Below are 22,316 nucleotides of genomic sequence, written 5' to 3' on the forward strand. Positions count from 1 at the left end.
AATGACATGGCTTGCTATGCCTTCCCAGTGCTCACAGAACAGCACACAACAAACCCTGCTTATACTGCTGGAAAAACACCACCAGCTCGGAGCTGGTGGTGGAGGGTTTGAAGAGAGTATTTCTTTTGATTTACAGTTTAAAATCTGCTGGATTTGATTTGTTTTGGAAGCAGAAGAAAGCCAATGCAAGCCTGTAAACTCAGGTACTGAGAAAGAAATGTACGAGTCCGAGCAACCCAAAAGTGAAAGCCCACGTTGATGCCTTTCAAACCCGAAATGAAAGCCTTCCAAGTAAAAAAAATTAAAAAAGAAATTGAGTAGCTTATATTTAATGGTGCAGAAGAGTAGCATTGAGGTGTACTTCACGGTCAGGTTGCCTGGCACATGCGCACAAGAGCTGCACTTAACTGCGAAACTCTTTTGCACATGTGCCAAGCGCATTCCTCCCCCTTGCTTTCACTTTTACAGCACGCATATAATTTGAATATCATTTTCTTTGCGCATTGGAGAGTTAATTTCTCCAAGGACAATCTTTACTGCAGGAGTTCTGAGAATCAACCCTGTAAGTTTACAGTATTGGTGTTGAAATAATTCTGCTTAAATAAATAATAAATCCCCGACACATTTAAAATCTTAAGTCCCAGACAGGATGCTGGGGGGGGGGGGGGGGGGTGTTCCACAGGGATCGACTGTGTCAGCTGTCCTTTTTAACTTATACATGACAACAATTTGCAAGCTTCTGAGCTTTTTAGGATTACAGTATAAGATTTATGCAGGTGACTTGCAATTCTTTTTCCCTGTTAATACTACAATTGATGAAGCTTTGAAACGTTTGTCTCAGTCTGTAGCTCTGATCTGAAGATGGCTAGCTATGAATAGATTTCAATTAAATGTTGCCAAAACTCAAGTTTTGTTTTTGTCTAAAATTAAGAATAACAATTGTCCTACTAATTTTATTCTTGATGGTTGTAATATAATGGTTCTGTCAGAAATTTGGTATTTGGGTGTTCTTTTTAACTCCACTCTTTCTTTGAAGAGCCGTATTAAACAGGTTATCAAAACTGTTTTCTTTAAATTATGATTTATTAGGAGACTGAGAGATTTATTTCCCACAAATTTTTGGACAATACTTCAGAGTTTCATGCTATCACATTTTGATTATTTCAATGCTTTGTTGATTGGTCTTCCAGCTTGGGTTTTAACATCTTCGCAAGTGGCTCAGAACTCTGCAGCTTGTCTAATTACTCAAAGCTCAAGATTTTGATCACAATTCTGCAGTTTTGGCTTCTCTTCATTGGTTGCCAAAAAATAAAAGGATTAATTTTAAGATTTGACTTTAGTTTTAGGATTAAAAAAAAATGAAGATCTTCAATGCTGTGTACTTTTTTTTTTTTTTTAAGTATATAAGCCTGTTAGGGCTTCAAGATCTGCTGACACCCCTGTGAAAGTAAAAATGTTTCTTCGAGGACAAGCAGGCTGAGTAATCCTCACAAGTAGGTTGGCGATCTGCGCCGGCCCAGGAACCAGCATTTCAAATAGCATAAAGTTTGCTAGAGCCTTCTGAGCACGCTGAGTGTCTTCCCGCCCGCCATGCGGCTGCTCTCCTCAGTTACTTTTTTTTTCGCATGAGGAGCGGCAGCTTTTTTCTGGTTCTACTTCATCGCCTGGGTGAGCCTTCAGTGTCTCTCTTTCGCGGTTTTTTTGCTTGAATTTCTTTTTCTTTTGGTACTGTTTTAAAAAAAAAACAGAGTTCCCTTTTTTTTTTTTTTTTTTTGACCCCGCATTCAAGTTTCCTTTTATTTTTAAGGTCGCGGCCTGCTCAGCCGGGTTTTCTCCCTTTTGTACATATTTTTCAGCACAATCACATTTTTTGATTTGGCTAGGGCAGTCTTCTCTTCCATGTCATCAAAGAATCCCAGTGGCTTTCAAACGTTGTTCTTGGTGCAACCGGACCATCTCAGACACTGATACCCATTTGTGGTGTATTCAGTGCGACCATAGCCCCAGCCCGTTGTGCCCTTGTCTTCGTATGAAGAAAAGGACTCAGCTGGCTCGAGAAGCCCAGAGAGAAAACCTTTTGGGGGCTCACTCTGGTCATTCAACGTCAGCATTGGCACCAAGGTCGTCTGCATTGGCATCGAAGGAGGCATCGACGTCGGGAGTGGGGCCTAGGCATGTTTGCTGAGAGACCTGGACCACTGGGAGCAGCGAGGCGTGAAGTGGGTCTCCGCTCGCCTCGAGGCCTTCTGCTATGCAGGGCCCCCCCCCCCCCCCCAAGACCAGCCATTGTCGAACCTGACCCCAAGGAGACGGGATTAGACGTCATCCTCATCGGCACCGAGGAGCCTCGGTGACGTGCATTGAGCGAAGACTAAGAAGCACCAACACCGTTCTCCCTCAACATATGGTGCTGGGAGCTCCAGGGTGTCGAGGACATTGGCACCCGAGAAGCACCGGGAGCACCGCTCATCCTCCGTACAAGAAGTGCCAGCGCACCAGTCTCCCAGCAGTCCAGTTCCTGCTCCCGAGCAGGCAGCTCTGCCACCGACTTTCCCACTGGCCCCACAGCCTTTTCCGATGGTGGCTCTCGACGAGCGGCTTCAGGCCTTGCTTCCAGAACTTCTGGAAGGACTGCTGCACCAATTGGTGTTGGGGGTGCTTGCACCTACCTTGCCGTCTGCTGCAGCTGTGTCTGGCCCTTCACCCATGGTGAGGACCCTGAGCTCTGTGCTGGTTGCAGCTCCGGTATCAGCTGCCACCCAGGTCAACTCCCCATCAACGTTGGTGGAGGAAGCTTCACTACAGTTCATGCGGGGTTCGGCCCCTCAACATCACCATCAAGACCATGGATCTTCGGCATCAAGGCGGGTTTGGTCTCAGAAGTCACTGAGGGAAGTGCTCTCCGACACTGAAGAGAAATACTCGTGGGAGTCAGAGGAAGATCTCAGGTACTTTGGGATTCCCTCTGAACCTTCCCCTCCACCTGAAAGGAGACTGTCTCCTCCTGAGAGCCTCTCCTTTTCATCTTTTGTGCGGGAAATGGCTCTGGCCATTCCATTCCCCGTAGATGTGGAGGATGAGCCCAGGGCTGAGATGCTCGAGGTCCTGGACTACACCTCTCCATCTAGAGAGGCAGTGACAGCTCCTTTGCATAAGGTACTGAGGAAGTCCTTATGTGAAACTGGGCGTCCCCTCTGTTCCCATTGTCCCAAGAAGACAGATTCCCAGTACCGGATCCACGGGGAGGCTGGGTTGAAGAGGTCTCAGTTACCCCACAACTCCATGGTGGTGGACTCTGATTTCAAGAGAGCCAAGAGTTCTAGGGGCTATGCTTCGGCACCCCCAGGCAGAGAAGCTAGGACCTTGGATTCTTTTGGGAGAAAGATGTATCAAGGCCGCATGCTCGCTGCCCGTATTCAGTCATACCAGCTCTTCATGAGTATCCACGTGTGAAACTCGTGAAGCAGCTGTCTAGTTTGGTCGATGCCCTCCCTCCAGAGCAGACCGAACCCTTTCTTTCATCTGGTCAAGGCAGCAGAAGGCGTGTCGTAAATTCTTGGCCAGGTGCGCTTACGACACTTTTGAATGTAGCATCTAGGATATCTGCTCAAGGTACAACAATGTGCAGACTCTCATGGCTGCGTGTTTCTGACCTGGACCTTCAGTCCAGCAGAGGATCGCAGATGTTCCTTGCCGGGGGATAATCTTTCTGGAGAGAAGGTGGAAGATCTGGTTGATGAGATCAAGAAGCATACTGATGCTATGTGCTTCTCCTCTCTCACCGGGTTGTCTTCTGCTTCCACCTCCTCAACTAGGAGGTATTTTGGTGGGTCACAGAGTGCTCCCTATTCTATTCTAGGCGTAGGTACACTCCGGCGTCTCTCCAGCTTACTCAGGCTCAGCCCCAGCGCGCTCATTCTCAGGGACTGGCTTTTGATTGGCCTCCAGAAGAGTATAGCTGCCATAAAAGTGTCCATGCCAGACGACTTGCCAGTTGGAGGAGGTTGATGTTTTTTCTCCAAAGGTGAACTCTCATAACCTTGACCCAATGGGTCTTCAGATTGTTTGGTTAGGATATATCCTCAGTCTGGACTCCAGACCTCCAAATTGTCCACCAGGAGCTCATTCAGTCAGCTCTCAGTACAGGCAGGTACTTGCAGAGGAACTCTCCGCCTTCTACAGGCCCATGCAGTCGAAGCTGTTCCACCAGGGGAAGAAGAGCTGGGATTCTATTCCAGTTACTTCCTTGTGCAGAAGAAAATGGGGATGTGTCCATCCTAGACCTAAGGGCCTGACAAAATTCCTTGTCCGAGAAAAATTCAGGTGGTTTCCCTGGGCACCTTCTTCCATGTTTTAGGAAAAAGATTGGCTATGCTCTCTGGACTTGAGACGCTTATACTCACATCCCGATACTTCCAGCTCACAGGAAGTATCTTCGATTTCGGCTGGGAATGCTACACTTCCAGTACCGCATGCTGCTCTTTGGCCTAGTGTCAGCTCCCAGAGTTTTCACAAAATGCCTAGCGATAGTTGCAGCGTCACTACGCAGACTGGGAGTGCATGTGCTCCCTTATCTTGACGAATGGCTAGTGAAGACAACCTCGGAGGACGGTGCGCGGAAATCCATGTGGATGACTATTCAGGTGCTGGAACTGCTATGGTTTGAAATAAATTACCCCAAGTCCCATCTCGTTCCTGTTCAGAAATTGGAGTTCATTGGAGCATTACTCAACACGAAAACAGTTCAAGCCTATCTTCCCGAGACATGGACAGACAACCTTCTCCCCCAGTGTCCAAGGTTCGAGCATCTCAGCAAGTCACAGCTTGGCAGATATGGAGACTCTTGGTGCACATGGCCTCCACAGTTCATGACATCTGCACATGAGATCTGCTCAATGGACCCTAGCTTCTCAGTGGCATCAAGCCACGAGGAACCTAGAAGATGTCATCCATGTATCCGCTGACTTTGCACATTCTCTTCAGTGGTGGACGATTCGATCCAATTTGACCATGGGACACCCATTCCAAATTCCTCAGCCGCAGAAAGTGCTGACAATGGATGCATCTCTCTTGGGGTTGGGGGCTCATGTAGATGGGCTTCACACTCAGGGAGCCTGGTCCCCCCCCCCCCACCCCCCAAAGGAGACAGATCTTCAGATCAACCTCCTGGAGCTTCGAGCGTTCTGGAACGCTGTAAAGGCTTTCAGAGATCGACTATCCATCCAAATTATCTTGATCAAACAGACAATCAGGTTGCAATGTACTATACCAACAAGCAGGGGGGCACCAGATCTCACCCTCTGTGTCAGGAAGCCATCAAGATGTGGCTTTGGGCGCACTGTCACAGCATGTTTCTGAAGCACTTATCTGGCAGGCGGTAAACAACAGTCTGCTTGAATACCTTCTACACTTATCAGAGTCTGGTCTAAGACAATACCAATTAGTGCAATTAGTGCATATCATCAACGTGTTGAAGGTAACCTATCTCTGGTCTGCCTTTAGTTGTTCGCTTCATGAGAAGTTTGCTCTTGTCAAAGCTCCCTGTCAGACCTCTACCAGTGGCATGGATCTCAACGTCGTTCTCACACAGGTGATGAAAGCTCCTTTTGAGCCACTGAATTACTGCCTTCTGAAGTACTTTACCTGGAAGGTAGTTTTCTTGGTGACTGTTACTTCAGCTCGTAGGATCAGTGTGCTTCAGGGCCTTAGTAGTGAATGCACCTATACTAAGTTTCATCACTATAGAGTAGTTCTCTGCATGCATCGTAAGTGTTCTGCCGAAAGTTGTGTCGAAATTCCATCTGAACTCCGTCTTGCCAACGTTTTTTCCCCGTCCTCATGCCCACCCTGGCGAAAACAGCTTGCACACCTTGGACTGCAAGAGAGCACTGACCTTTTACATGGAGCGGACGAAGCCCTTCAGACAGTCTGCCCAGTTATTTGTTGCTTTTGATCCCAACAGGAGGGGAGTCTCCATCGGTAAACACACCATCTCCAATAGGCTTGCAGATTGCATTTTCTTCGCTTCTGCCCTAGCAGGGCTGACTCTGGATGGCCATGTCACAGCTCATAATGTCAGAACCATGGCTGCGTCGGTGGCTCACTTAAAGTCAGCCTCCATTGAAGACATCTGCAAAGCTGTGACGTGGTCTTCAGTCCACACATTCACATCTCATTACTGCCTTGAGCAGAATGCCCAACGTGACAGTCGGTTTGGGCAGTCGGTGGTGCAGAATCTCTTTGGAGTATAGAATCCAACTCCACCCCCCCTAGGCCTGTTTTGTTCAAGGCTGCACACTCAGGTTAATCTGTGTTATGTCCTCGCTATTGCGAGGCCCAGTTGACCAACATTTGTTATTTTGAGTGAGCCTAAATGCTAGGGATACCCCACTTGTGAGGATTATTCAGCCTGCTTGTCCTAGGACAAAGCAAAGATACTTCCTTGTAGCAGGTATTCTCCGAGGACAGCAGACTGATAATCCTCACAAATCCACCCACCTCCCCTTGGAGTTGTCTCCTGTATTTCTCTTTTTTACTTTTGACTGAACTGAGGAGCGTGGCGGGTAGGAAGATACTTAGCGCATGCGCAGTTGGACACGAGGCGTGTTCAGAAGGCTCTAGCAAACTTTTTGCTATTTGAAATGCCGGTTCCCGGGCCAGCGCAAATCGTCGACCCACTGGTGATGATTATCAGTCTGCTGTCCTTGGAAAATACCTGCTACAGGTAAGTATCTTCACTTTAAAAACTAAAATAAATGAAGCTAGAGAATCAAAGATTAGATTTGCTTATTGTTTAATGGTAGAATAGTAATAACTCATCCATGCAAAGTATCATGGCCACTGGGAACTAGTTCTAAATTCCAGAACCTGAACGTATGTCTCCCACTTAATGTTCATATGTTGAGAAAAGCTTAATTTTGTCATGTCAGCTGATTTGGCTTTTTCACTGTATACTTCTTTTCCCTATGGGAGTCTTGTTGTGGACTGTATCAGCCAGTCTACGTTCTTTTCGATATTATATCCAAAATATTTTGTGGTCTATCAATTGAAAGACACCAGAGGGAGGTCCCTGCCCCATCTCACCCAACCCACCAAATGTCCTAGATATGCAAACCAAAAATGTGGTAACTTTACTATAAAACATGTGGTAGCTCCTTCCATTCAGGTGCCACAATGACTTCTGCTCAAGTTGGAAACACTGCTAATAATTTTCTTCTTTCTTACGTTGAAACCACATTAAAACTGTACCACAGCAACACTGCAATATTAAAATTAACATAAGTTACATCCTTTATTATATAGGGCTGTTATCTCTCTGCTATTAAAGTGATATTCAGAAGTTTTCATTTAGTCATTCTTGACACACAGTCTAGCACAATGATGTTATAACAGTTACTATGCAGCTTAACTCACAAATGATAATGGCTTTGATCTTTATTTTATAGGTACTAACTGCCAAAGAAAGGAAAACTCAGATAGATGATAAAAATAAGCTGACGGAGCATTTCATTATTGCACTTCCAATGTTATTGTCAAAGGTAAGAATTCCCCTTATGTATTGTGTAAACGTTTTTATGACTGCCGATGGTGATGAGCCACTTCAGTGATCATACTAGTGGCCAATATTGAGGTCTTTCCCCTCCATTTTCACTTTATTTTCTATCTGGCTATTGAAGGGAGTTTCAACTATAGCTTCCCGTTTTGTGTGATGCTATTGGTATTGATTTTCTTGTCCATTATAACTAATGTGAACTGTACATACATTTCCATAGTGTTGGATCTCATTCTGTTCTTCATGCTTCTTTCTTTTTTCCTTCAGTATTCTGTGGATGCAGAAAAGGTGGCAAACCTTCTGCAGATTCCTCAGTATTTTGATCTGGAAATCTACAGCGCAGGTAGAATGGAGAAGGTAATCACATTTCTTCACAAGGTCTTGAAATGTCTAGGTGTTAATTCTGTATTAAACCTTTGTTAGGGTGAAGGGTTTTTGTAGCGTATTCTCCTGTAAAGATTCAGTCTGTATGCAATCATCGTGTGCCTATTCTCCTAATATACTCCTAAACCCTTCAGATAATTTCATTCAACTATTTTTTATATGTTTTTCCTCCCCCTTCAAAGACAGCTTTTTCCAAACTGAGTCACAACCCTAATGGGGTAAAAAAAAAAAAAAACCTGCATATGGTATTGTGACCATGGCAGCAAAAACAACAACAACAAAAAACCCACAATATAGTCTTTTGCATAAGAATGCTTTAACTCAGCTTGCATATGCTCAATGGGAAGCTAAGGACTACAGCACCAACATAAATATGTAGGCCTGTACCACTGGCATTGAAGGTGAGATGGGGCTGGGGTTTTCTTGTTTGCTTGCTAAATTAAAATGTGGTTGTAGCCTCATAAAGTTTGAGAAGTGCTCTCCTGGGGTTTCAAGTCCAATTGGAACAAACTCCTTTCAATCTGTAATTCTATAAGGTTTCCTTGTCTCAAAAGACATGTCGAGACACTTGGGTTTTTGCTGTCCTGCCTGCAGGTGGAGACTGAGAACTATTGAGCTGCGAGGTTACCATTTTAAGATCCTGTGCAACCCTCTCCAGTAGTTGGTAGGCTTCCCATACAACCTACGGTGGTCTGGTAGGACTTTATTTCCATTTCCTTGATCAGTCATATTTATAAATAAGAAAGAAAAAAGAAAGAAAGATGTAGCCTAGAGGAATTTTCTGGTTTTCTTGAAAGAAAAAAAAAATGATTTTAGGAGTATTAAGAACCTGAAGGTCCCAGGTTTTCAACAAACCCATGTGGGTGGTAGATTGTGAAGACAAAAATGGCTTTTAAGGGGCCCAGATTGAAAAGGGTAGAATATTAGGATGATAGGCTTTCTGTAGTCTCTGGCGTGAAGGAGGAGCTAGATTTCAATTCTGGAGAGCTTCAGTTTGAGCTAGAGGAAGAGAATTCTTCTGTGGTCCGTTTATTTGGTAAGAAGTATTTGTCTGTTTACATTTCCCAGGTTTTGTCCACTCTAATATTTCAGTGGATTAACCCAGGTCTAGTTCTGGTTCCTAGGACCCCATTTGGTTGGTATCAGAAAGCCTTCCAAGGTCTTCTCTGTACTTCAGGTAATAGATGATATTTCTGTGGAATTGGAGGTTGCCAGGCAATGGCTAGGCTTTACCCAGTAGCATCTCATTAAGCTTCCTAGAGTAGATGTGGTGGTTTTGGCTGGGACGAAGAAAAGTACTTTCCCAGTTGAAGGGGTGCAGATTTGAAGGATCCCCAGGACCGCAAATGAAATCTCATTTCAAGCAAGTATTTGAAGCCTTACATGTGGCTCTCTGTGGAGGCTGTGAAGCTCAGGAATCATGTTTTAGGTGGTTAGAGTAATTGGTGGAAAAAGCTATGCAGTTGTCAATGGGGGATAATCCAGGTTCCACCTTTTCTAGATATAAGTATGTCTTATTTGCCAGATGCTAAGATTTATTCAGAACTTCAGCAAAAAAAATAAGGTTCTCTTTGTAGTTGCTCCTTTTAAAGGAGGTTTATTTTTTGTTGCTGATTTAGAAATATTGGTTAAAAGTGTTTCAATTAAAGGTTTCTAGGCTTCCTGAAGATCACCCAAAAGCTTTCCTTTCAGAGGTCATTCCCTTTGAGATAGCCATAGAGCAGGGTGAGATTTCTCTGCTGGAATGCCAGGTACTACCAGAGTTCACAACGAAGGTTTGTGGTCCTGCTGTCTGGTGCCTTGGGTAGGAGGTCAACTAAAGTCATTTTACCAGAAGTGGGCTGAGATATCCACTGATCAAGTTTACAAGTTTATTAATATTTACTACCCTACCTTATGGACAAACCGTCTAAATGGCAAACAGTTTAATAAAAAGCGTGGGTTAGGAGACCAGATCCGACACAAGACAGTGTGGGAAAGGGGGACAGAACTCCAATAAAGGTAGGAGAAGAACAAAAAGTAAGCTCTAATATCTTCAATTGGGGCCCTGAGTGGCCCTCTGGTATGTATAAAGGGAAGTTAACTGAAAGCATCATTAAAAAAAAATGTCTTAAGGCCAATTTTAAATTGGGTGAGAAACATTTGTAATCTCAAACAAGGAGCAGTGAGTTCCATAGATGTGGCCATTGTACATAGAATAAGGCTGCTCTGGTGTGCTCACTCATATTAACTGGATATAGACAGCCGGTTTTGATTGTGGGATGGCGAATATTGAATTAAATGTGAGAGATTCTCCCACGGATAGTATTTTAAATACTAGGAGAAGTAGTTTGTAAGTAATTCTGAGAAATGGGGAGCCAGTGGGCTGCTTTTAGTAATGTGGTCAAATTTGCCAGCTCTGTTACACAAAATACACTATAAATACAATCCTCAATCAGATTGAAATCTGCATTAGACTTCTGCTAATGTAATAATAATAGTGGGTGGAAAAGCCCCAAAAGAGTTCCGGGGTGAACCCTTCAGAGCTAAAAACTCTTCATCACTGGCAAAAAAAAAAGTGCAACAGTCTATATATGCAATGACAGTTTTCAACTTTCTAAATAATATAGACATAATCCTGCCGTTACTGCTGCAGCTAAGTAGTGCTTTGAATGAAAAGTCCCAAACTTCAGACAGCAGTGCGAAACACTGGTGTTGAATTGTAACGCCTATAAAATACATCCAAATCTACCAACAGTTTGTGAAACCAGTCTTTTATTTTAGAATTGCATAAAATTGGAGGAAGTGATGTCATCGGACAATATGGCTGCCTTAGCCAATAGCTCTGATACATCCCCAACGATAGTTAGCTATAATTTTCCTATCTACTACCATCTAGAACCGGGACTGTTTTGCTTCAGCAGTATAGAAGGTGCAAGTTTGGCAGTGATGAGCGCTGGCTCCTGCCCCATCGATTTAACCAAATTTGCTTACCGTGGTGGCTTGGCACCTGGTAGGCCTGGCCCAGGAGGCACAAAGTGACCTGAACCTGAACAGCAGGTCCTTCCCCAAGATATGTTTGGTTTGAGTGTGGAACCAGTGGCAATTGAGTAGAACTCTTTTTCTGAACTCCAAGACTGGTTACAAGAAATAAAATCAGACATGAAAACGGTTATAAGAACATAAGAGTAGCCATACTGGGTCAGACCAATGGTCCATCTAGCCCAGTATCCTGCTTACAACAGTGGCCAAGCCAGGTCACAAGTACCTGGCAGAAACTCAAATCATGGCAACATTCCATACTACAAATCCCAGGGCAAGCAGTTGCTTCCCATTGTCTGTCTCAATAGCAGACTATGGACTTAAGTATTTCCATGTAAGTTCCTTGAGTGTCCTCTAGTCTTCTACTCGTTCTACACCACTCAGGATTTTGTACACCTTAATTATGTCCCTCTCATTCGTCTCTTTTCCAAACTGAAGAGCCCTAACCTCTTTAGCTTTTCCTCATACAAGAGAAGTTCCATCTCCTTTATCATTTGGTCACTCTTCTTTGAACCTTTTCTAATTCCGCTATATCTTTTTTGAGATACGGCAACCGGAACTGAACTCAATACTCAAGGTGTGGAAGCACCATGGAGCGATACAAAGGCATTATAGTATTTTTGGTCTTATTCGCCATCCCTTTCCTTAATAATTCCTAGCATCCTGTTTTATTTTTTGGCCGCCACCGCACACTGAGCAGAAGATTTCAGCGTATTAACTACAACAACACCTAGATCTTTTTCTTGAGTGCTGACCCCCAAGGTGTACCCTATCATTCGGATTATTCTAATTTCATCTGCCATTTAGATGCCCAGTCTTCCAATTTCCTAAGGTCTTTCTGCAATATTTCACAGTCCTCATGTGTTTTAACAACCTTGAATAGTTTTGTATCATCTGCAAATTTAATCACCTCACTCATCATTCTGATTCCATTTCATTTATAAATATGTCAATTAACACCGGTCCCATTACAGATCCCTGCAGCACTCCACTGTTCACCCTCCTCCATTGAGAGAAATGACCATTTAACACTACCTTCTGTTTTCTGTCCAATAACCAATTCATAATCCACACTAGAACCTTGCCTCCTATCCCATGATTCTTTAATTTTGTCAGGAGTCTCTCAAGATTAACTTTATAAAAAGCTTTCTGAAAATCCACATACACTACATCAGATGGCTCACCTTTCATGCCATCAAAGAAATGAAGCAAATTGGTGAGGCAAGACTTTCCTTGGCTGAACCCATGCTGAGTCTGCTCCTATTAAACCATGTTTGTCTTTGTGTTCTGTAATTTTGTTCTTTATAATAGTGTCCAATATTTTGCCCGGCACCAATGTCAGACTTTACCGGTCTATAATTTCCCAGATCACCCCTGGAACCTTTTTTAAAAATTGGCATCACATTGGCTACCCTCCAATTTTCAGGTACTATGAATGATTTTAACAACAGGTTACATATTACTAATAGCAGATCAGCAATTTCATGCTTGATTTCTTTGAATACCCTTGGATGTATTCCATCCGGTCCAGGTGATTTACTGCTCTTTGTCAATTTGGCTCAGTACATCTTCCAGATTCACCGAGATTTCTTTTGGTTCCTCTCAGCATTGGGAGACAACCTGTGAGGAGAAATCGGTAAGCTGTAGGAGGCAGAGAGCAGACTCTAGAAACATACAGAGGCACTCGGATCCCTTGACAGGCAGGTGAATGATGTACGAATCGGCACCCAGCATCTTGCACACAAGTTAGAAAACTTTAGAAGATCTCAGAAATAGTAGTTAACATCGAAATCTTCACTTCCGGGGCTTGTCTGAGACTCCCACCTACATGGACAGTGAGCGGGTGGTACAACAATTGACCAGCACCTTGCTTTCGGAAAGGGAGACAAAGGTGGATCCTGCCACTATAATGCTGGAACAAGCTCACCGCACCCTGGGTATCCCCAGGAATAACCAGCCTAAAGATATCATAGCTTGTTTCTGTGACTTTAAACTAAAAGAGCGTATTTTGAAAGCAGCGCATCAGGCTAACAGCTTTCATTGTGACTCATATCAAATAGAAATCTATCTGGATTTAGCAGCTACAACACTAAGTGGGGAGATGACTTGCAGCCCTTTTCACAATGCCTGCAAGAGCTGGGAAATATAGATTGGCGTCATCCCTTTGCTCTTCTCTTCTATAAAGATGGCCGTCTTCACCAAGTCCGAACACTAGCTGAGGCACGTGAAATATTGCCCAACGGATCAGCTTTGACTTCCTCATTGGAATCTAGCTCTGGCCGACTTTCAGCATTATTGAAGGTTCATCAAAAGCGGCAGCGAGTGGAGAAGAAAAATAAATGTCTGCAATGCCAGCAATCAGCTGGCAAACTTGCTTGAGTGCCTGACAGAAAGAGGACCTTTATACCTTTCCTTTTTAACATGTGGTTCCCTGTGTGATTTGATGGGATGTGCAGGCGCCTGGTGGTGGTGGGGGGGGGTGGAGCAGGAGGTCTCTCTTGGGCAGCGCACCCAGTGGTGCAGTTCCAGGGGTGGACATTGGTTTGGACTGGAATTGACATGTTTGTGTTACAATGTGGTTTATATGAACTGTCTGTTTCTTGATGGTTAGTGTACTAAGGGGTGTTTTGGAACATACTTCCTCGACCTGGTGCTTCTCCTAAATAGGCTGTATGGGCTCCAGATTGGTGATAGTGGAGGGGGAAGGGCTTGGGAAGGGTAGGGATAATCAGATCTTAAGATACATGTGGGTGGAGGGTGTACTATATGACTGGGGAATGGTGTGGGGGTGTGAGTGGCTTTGCAATTGGGATTTCTCTTGGTCTGTAAAGAGCATTTTCATAAATGAGTGTTTCACTGGTGCTACTGAAGGCCAGAGGCTTGAATTCACCCATGAAGTGGCAGCTTCTCTTTCTGGAGTTGCTTTGGCTTTAAAGCAGATATTGCCCTGGTGCAGGAAACACATTTTAAACCATCTCATGAGCGTTTCTGCAGTCTCAAAAAATATCCACATATATATTTTGTGTCCAATAGTGACAACACTAAATTGTGGGGAATGATGATTTCCCTTAACCCTGCCAGACTTGGCAAATACAGAAGGTCATATAGAGGGGGGCATTACTTATTATTGCACCTGGAGTTAAACGGTCAGCGTCTTTCTTTAATAAATGTCTATGTGCCTAATGCGTACCAGGGGAGCTATTTGCACCAACTAGATCAAAAACTGTTATATCGTGGGGAATGGGCCTTATTGGTCGGTGGGGATTTTAACCTTATGCTGAACCTCCTCTTAGATAATTTGGCCCCTGCTGTGCATTATGCCCAAAAGGATCGGGAATCCATACATCTATTCTTGATGTGCTGGCACTTGCTGGATGTCTGTCATCGGGTGTATCCTATGGCTTGAGAATATGCCTATTACATCTCAGTTCATAAAGCTTACTCGCTTATTGGTTTTTGGCTTGGGGATGCCACTGTCCTATGTTTAGCTCATTCACATTAAATAATATCATGTACTTGGTCAGACCATGCACTGGTCTTACTGACTCTGCGGCATCAGCCTTGGCGACGTGTACTCCCCCTTACGTTGATGTCTCGACAGTGCTCTGTTGTCAAATGCCTATAACATTACCCAACTTGAACGCCATCTGCGGGATTATCCTCAACTGAATGACACTGGGGAACTCTCCTTGGGAATTATATGGGAGGGTCTTAAGGCTGTCATGTGCGGTCACCTTGTTGCCATACAAGCCCATTTGTGAAATACCCGGTTCGCTGCTGAGGAGAGAATTAGGGCACGTTTGGAAGAGAGAGAAGGTGAACTGGTGTGGGGGGGGGTCACCAGGTCAGTATGGAAGAAGAAGCACATTCTTGAGCTGAATGATCTGCAGTTGGCTGACATTTTGGAGCAACTGCAAAGGGTTCATCAGGCTCATTTTGAGTTTGGTAATGTGGCCATCAGGCTTCTGGCTCCGTAAACCTAAACAGCAGATGGCTCGAACACTTGTTTCAAACCTTAGAGATGATCTTGGCACTCTTCACACGGATCCTTCCATTTTGCAAGACTTGTTTGGCAAGTTTTTTATACCTCACTTTGCTCCCTTAACATTCAGCCTTCTCTGGAGGCTACCTTTTCATATCTGGCAGAAGTGACATTACCGGAGCTTGATGCGGCAAACCAAAGAGCGCTCTCTCGGCCAATAGGTATTGATGAAATTAACCAAGCAATTAGAGATCTACCCAATGGTAAAGCGCCAGGGCCTGATGGTTTCACTAATAAGTTTTATAAGACCTTTATGGGGCTGTTGGTACCTGTGCTTCTGCTTCTCTTTAATTCGTTTGAGGGATGGGATCCTGTGCCAAAGACATGGAATTTGGATGCCATCACTATTCTACATAAGCCCGGAAAGGACCCCATCATTGTAGCTCCTATCAGCCTATCTCCCTACAAGGCTTGGATTATAAAACCTTTACAAAGATCTGGGCTAATCGCCTGCAGCGCATAGTGCCCACTTTGATTCATAAAGATCAGACAGGATTCGTATATGACCACCAGTGCGGAGAGCACTACATCTTATATATTATGCCTGAGCAAATGACACGCCTATGTGCTTGATATCCCTGGATGCTGAAAAAGCTTTTGACTGGGTGCACTGGCCTTTTCTGTTCACAATACTAGACTGTGTGGGCATCTGAGGTAACTTCCTTCGGTGGCTCCGTCTGATCTATGCAACTCCTTGTGTCTAAGTATGGTCAATATTCTTCCATGTTTTTTTTGCATCGGGGTACTAAACAGGGATGTGCTTTATCCCCTTTTTTATATGCCTTGTCAATAGAGCCTTTTGGCTATTAGGGTTTGAGCCCAGAGATTCAGGGTCTTCGTCTAGGTCTCATAGATTCTAAAATCATGTTTGCTGACAATATACTTTTAACCCTGACAGACCCAGAGAATTCATTATCTGTGGTGGTGAGAGAGTTGCAAGGTCTTGGTGTTTAAAATCAATATGGACAAATCTGAGATCATGAATATGATTCTCTCAGACCACCAGTGTTACAACCTACAATCCTGTTTTTCTTTCCATTAGGCGCATAGATATCTGTGTTATTTAGAATTAATTTAACCGTGATCTTGCTGTCTTTATGCAGTAGTAGTAGATAATTCCCCTCGAAGATCCGGGAACTTCTATTGGAGCTAGAATGATGGGAGGGATTAAACCTCTCCTGGATAGAATGATGATGCTTCCAAAATTATTATATTTATTATGGCACTCCCCACTTCCCTTCTGAACAAGTTCTTTTGAGGTTTTCAGGGGAAAATTTTCGCATTCATTTAGAAAAGACAGCCACCCCGGGTACGTCGTGATGTGCTAAATCAGTTACGGGCTCAGGGTGGGATGGGTTTCCCTCTTTCTGTAAGTAGGCAGCACATCTCAGGATATTGGCAGGACTGGTTTCAGGGATCTAGAAAGGTGTGGAGGAAACCTGAGCAAGCTTAGTTTTCATTCCCTCTTAGGATGGTCCTGTGCTTCCTCGTCGGCTGTTACCGGACGTTGCCCGAGAGACTGCCCCCTTGCTTTGTTGGCCTCGTTGATTTGGGGTCGGATCCAAGCACAATTTTATCCAGATAGAACTGGTTTCTCTGTGTGCCCATTGCTTTGCACCTTGATTCACTTCTGATGCTTTGGATCCCCTGTTACAGTCAGTGGGAAGGTCTAGATTTGAGAGAATTGGGACAGGTTTGGGAGGAGGGGGAATGCCTCACCGCTGCTGGCCTCAGGGAAGAATATGGTATACCAGCTTCCCATGCTTTTCAGCATTACCAGTTGCAGGACTGTATTCTTTGTAGAGCTAAGGGAGAGTTGGGTTTGCAGGAGACTAATCTGGAGCACGCTATGGGGGCGGGGGGTGGAAGAGGAGGAATATCCTGACTATATAAGACTCTTCTAGCATTTCGTACACCCATTATGCATTACACTGGGGAATGGGATATGGGGGGTCACCTATGAATACCATAGATGGAAATGCACCTTTAAATATCTTCTTAAGATAACCATATCCAATTACTTTGTGGATAGCGGTTATAAAATTCTTTACTGCTGGTATAATACTCCACAACACCTAGTTCGGATGTTTCACCATGGCTCTGATTATGCTGGCTGGCAGTGTGGACAAGGGGGGATATTCTCCATGTACGGTGGGGGTTGCCCAAAATTGAAGCTGTACTGGACTATGGTACTGAAGTTTGTTACTAGCCTTACTCAGCAATCTTATCCTATCAAGATAGATCATTGTCTCTTGCATTTTAAACCTCAGGAGGTGAAACCAGTCATACACAAACTAGTAACACACGTCTTTATAGCCAGCAAGCAAGTAATGGTGGTGGCCATGGAAATAACCCACTCTGCCAGGCTTCCTGGTGATTTTGCCCAAATTGGACTATATTCAGCAGCTGTCAAAATTAACTGTCATTCAGACTTGCCATATCCTCTCATCATAAGATATGGGATTTGTATATAACGTGGACCCAGCAGCCCAAGCATCTTACCGACTACTTAAACAAATTCTTAATTCTACACGAATCACAATCAGGATTCTGAACCAACCACAGCACCGAAACACTACTAATCACACTCCTAACCAAAGTCAAACAAGAAATTGCAATTGGCAATAGTGTACTTCTCCTACAATTCGACATGTCCAGTGCGTTTGACATGGTGAACCACAAAATACTACTAAACATCCTAGAATACTTTGGGATCTGGGGAAACGTACTCAGTTGGATCAACGGCTTCCTAACCGCAAGAACATACCAAGTGACGTTAAATTCGAGCACATCACCACCATGGAAACCAGAATGTGGAGTACCCCAAGGTTCACCGCTTTCACCGACCCTTTTCAACCTAATGATGACACCACTAGCCAAATCTCTATCTATCCAAGGCCTCAACCCTTACATCTACGCAGACGATGTCACGATTTACATCCCGTTCAAACATGATCTAACTGAAATCACAAATGAAATCAAACACAGCCTCCAAATCATGAAATAATGGGTGGATGCATTTCAATTAAAACTCAACACAGAAAAAGCACAGTGCCTCATCCTCTCGTCACAATATAACACGAACAAACCCACCACCATAAACACCCCAGAATACACCCTTCTTGTTTCAGATAGCCTGAAAATTCTCTCGATAGTTGTATCTATATCTATCTATCTATATATCTATATCTTTATATATCTATATATCTGAATAAGCTGGATTTCACAAAGCTGCATATAAAAGAGGAAGTGATTAAGGATCTATGTGAAATAACTACTTTTAATTAATTTTTGAGGTGGTCTTAACCTCTGTGGTATCTATCACTGTTGCCTTTTAAATGACTAATGGAGACCCAGGGTCCAAACGAGCAGGCACCTGGCACCAGTGCGGTTTCAAAAGCTATCACAGAAAATTTTTAAAATATATATGTATATCCCCATTGTAAAATTGAAACTACATGTCATATCTTTCTGTCCGCCCATGTCCTCTTGAAAAATCTGCATCTTGAGCATCTACACTTGTAAAAAGTGGTTCTACATTGACAAGAAGGGGAGATGCAGGCATACTTACTGGCAACATCCTCCGGATGGATCCTGTGTGGTTGTTATACTGTAGCTCAGGGAGCCTTTCTTTTACAGCATGCACAGATATTCTGTTCTGATCTCAGCTTCTCTTCCTTCAGTCTTTTTTTCTTTACCAGATACAATAAGTATTTTAGGCTTCCTCCCAATTCCTGAAACAGATTGTTCAGTGAATAAACATTATGGCAGCACTGAGTCCAAACTCCCTATAGGGACCGACTCATGCACTCACTGGAGTGGAACAATCATGGCTGCAGGACTCCCTCTGTCAAACAAGCCAAGATAATGCAGCCTTGGGAGAAACATTAAATAAGAAATCTAATGGATCTAGCCACCTGGAGGCAACAACCACATCAGCGGCACAGCTCACAGTCAGACAAACAGGGACCACTCCAACTCCCTCTCACCATTCAGCCCCTCCCCCTGGTAAGATAATTAGCAAAAAACTGACAGAACACTAAGTTGCTTTTACAAAAGATCATACAACTGCTGTATCCAAAATCCAACCTGCAAATCAAAAGGAAGAACATGGCAAATGCTGCCTCAATATCTACAAGGACTCAGATAAATCAATGGTCAAGCAACAGCTCACAACAATTCTCTGACTCTTTAGAGGGCTTTATTCAATCAAAATGGGTAGCAGGCAGTTTAGTTTCCTTAATGGCTCTCCAGTCCAGTCCAGATGTGTGGTTTTGTTTTATTCTGCTAGCAGGTGGAGACTGAGAACTACTAACTAGTGACATCATCACTTAAGAATCCTGTGCAGGGACCTGACCATTCAGTAATTTTCAGTCTGTAGCAGGTAACAGGATATGTCCTATGTAGGTTGGCAACTAGTCTGTTAGGATGAAGGGAAATTTCTGTTCTCTGTAAGTTTAAGATATTGAGATTTATTTTTACCATTTTTTATTTTAAAAAAATAAAAGATTTTGAACTTGTTTTAAGGGCATGCTGACAGGATTTTTTTCTCTCATAAAGCTATTGCCTGCCTTATTTTGGGTGCTATACTTAGTGGTACTGGGTCCCTCCCCCTTCTTCTGTATCCCTTTCTTTGTGCCTTGCTGTTATGCTGAATCACCAGTTCTATTTTAGCTGAGACCCAAAGCCATTTTGCAGGATTCTGAGATGGTGAGTTTCAGCAGGAAAGGAAGGAAACTGTTTACTCTGTATACAAGTGTTCGGTGGCACTTTTCTGTCTGGCAGGTTTTGTGGCCACTCTCTTTATGGAAGTACAGTCTGAGCACATGCGTACCTGCTCTGGCTGTGATGATCACCGGGCTACAGCTGCAAGTGTTCTTTTTACCACAAGTGTTAGAATCAATGCGCCAACACATTTTTTTCCCATCATACCTTCAGCAGAAAGACAGTCAACTATTTAAGAAGCAGCTTAAAATGTAGATTTTTGTAGCAGCATTCCTTTGAATAATGATTATTATACTGTTTATTTGGTTAAATTTAGTGGGTGAAACTGAATTGTTTGTGTCTTTTGTTAAGGTTTTATTATCTATGTATTATTGGAAACCACCTAGTTTTATTGTTCAAATTTTTTTATTGAAAATTTGTCATACAAACAGTGCCTCTACGTATGAACATTCATAACAAAGATTGCTCTATGTCCATATTATAACCCACCAGCTGCCACTGGTAGTCAGCAGCCAGGTTGAGTGCAATATCACATCCTGCTTACAGTATTATCAACAAGTTTAAAGTAATAACAGTAATTCTTCAAATTATCTTTTCTTTGACCCAGGAAAGTTACTTGAATTTATTTCTAGTAAAGAGTGAGTTCTTAATACCTGAATGACGAACTATGTACCGGCTGCGTTCAATATGTATGCTTCTGCTTCTAGCATTTATTTGCTTTTCTTTTTTCTTATTGCTTAATTTCTTAGTACTTGGATCATACTGTAGACTAAATATTGAATATTTTTTTTCTTTTCAATGCTTAATGTTTCTGAAATATTTCCCTATATTTATGTTTAATGGCATGAATGTAAAATGAAAACTTTATAAATAAAGAATTTAAAAAAAATAAAGTAATAACAGTGCTCAAATAAGCAACATAACAAAGTTCCAGATTTGTATGATGAGCTATAAGCTGGTTTCCCTGAACATTAACTGATTCTCACTTATAAACTAACCAATTGAGCAAATGTCACTCCAAAAATTAGTATCTTTATAAGCTAATAACATCAAGCTCTATAGTGAACATTAGCTACTCTTTACAAGTTATATTTTATTGGATACATCTCAAACCAAAGCTATAGGCTTTATATATCTCCATGGTGATTAATCCTAAATCTTCCATCCTTGCCCATACGTGTGCTCCCTATCCCCATCAAATTCCCCCCTTCCTACCCTCCCCCCCACCCAACTGTCCCATACCCCCCTCTCGCAACATCAACCCCCTCTTCCTGAAGATCAAACTCCTTTCTCCTCTTGGCTCCTCCATCCCCCCTTCAGCCCCTACCCACCTGAACCTCAAGCAAACACTCACACCAGAGGGAATCTGTACTCTTATGGTTCCCTACCTCAATTACATAACCATCCTTTCTCCGAGGACAAGCAGGCTGCTTGTTCTCACTGATGGGTGACGTCCACGGCAGCCCCTCCAATCGGAAACTTCACTAGCAAAAGCCTTTGCTAGTCCTCGCGTGCCCATGCGCACCGCGCGGCCGTCTTCCCGCCCGAACCGGCTCGTGTTCGTCAGTCAGTCTTCTTTTGTCCGCGCTCGGGACGGTCGTGTTTTGCGCCGTTTCGCGCCCCTCAAAGTTGACCCCTCGGGCGTCTTCGCGATTTTGTTCAAAAAAAAAAAAAAAAAGAGACCTTTCGGTCTTGTCCCTTTCCCGTGTCTCCAGTTTGTTTTCCCCGATGTAAGTTTCCTTTCGCTTTCGGGGTAAGCCTCGGTACCGGTTTTTTCTCTCCCTATTTTTGGTGCCCTTAGTCGCCAGCGTGATTTTTCCGCCCATGTCATCGAAGTCTCCCAGCGGCTTCAAGAAGTGCACCCAGTGCACCCGGGTAATCTCGCTCACTGATAGGCATGCGTCGAGTCTTCAGTGTCTGGGGGCTGGGCACCGCCCGCAGGCCTGTAGTCTTTGCGCCCTTTTACAGAAGAGGACTCAGGTAGCGAGATTGGCCCAGTGGAACGTCCTGTTCTCGGGCTCTTCATCGACAACAGCACCGGAGTCGTCGAGTGCATCGACGCCGGCAGCATCAAGACCTTCGACCTCGGCATCGACTGCATCGAGGTATCGACCCTCTGCATCGTCGGTACCGAGAAATCGAAAGGCGGCGTCGGTAGTACCGGGACCTCCACCGTTGCTGATGTTGTCGGACGGTGGTGCTTCGACTGGAGTGCAGGTGAGGGCTGTCCATTCCCCTGCTGGTGGCGGTGAGCCTTCGGGTGGGTCTCCCCCTACCCTGAGGGCTCCTGCGGTACAGCCCCCCCGAGACTGACCATCTTCGGCCTCGGCCCCGAGGAAGCGACGGCTGGATTCTACGTCCTCCTCGTCGGTACCGGGAAGCTCCGGTGACATGCTTCGTTTGAAAAAATCAAAGAAGCATCGACACCGGTCTCCTTCCCGCATCGGTACCGAGAGCTCTGGGTCGCCGAGGGAGTCGGCACCCAGTAGGCATCGGCACCGGGAGGACTGCTCACCCTCTGTTCAGGAGGTGTCGATGCGCTCCACCTTGGACAGCCCGGAACAGCCTCCACGCCCGGAACAGACTCTGACT

At 44.1% G+C, this 22,316-nt stretch overlaps 1 protein-coding gene across 1 annotated transcript in view; it reads left to right on the forward strand.

Moving 5' to 3' along the window:
- Window positions 1-22,316, forward strand: part of STAG1 (stromal antigen 1) — a 1,758,022-nt gene that overhangs the window by 1,106,306 nt on the left and 629,400 nt on the right. Inside the window, 2 exon segments of the mRNA XM_030215628.1 lie at window positions 7,446-7,538; window positions 7,820-7,909. Of these exon segments, the coding sequence (XP_030071488.1) occupies window positions 7,446-7,538; window positions 7,820-7,909 (183 nt within the window).

Source organism: Microcaecilia unicolor, chromosome 10 (assembly GCF_901765095.1).
Source record: "Microcaecilia unicolor chromosome 10, aMicUni1.1, whole genome shotgun sequence".
NCBI classification, from domain to species: domain Eukaryota; kingdom Metazoa; phylum Chordata; class Amphibia; order Gymnophiona; family Siphonopidae; genus Microcaecilia; species Microcaecilia unicolor.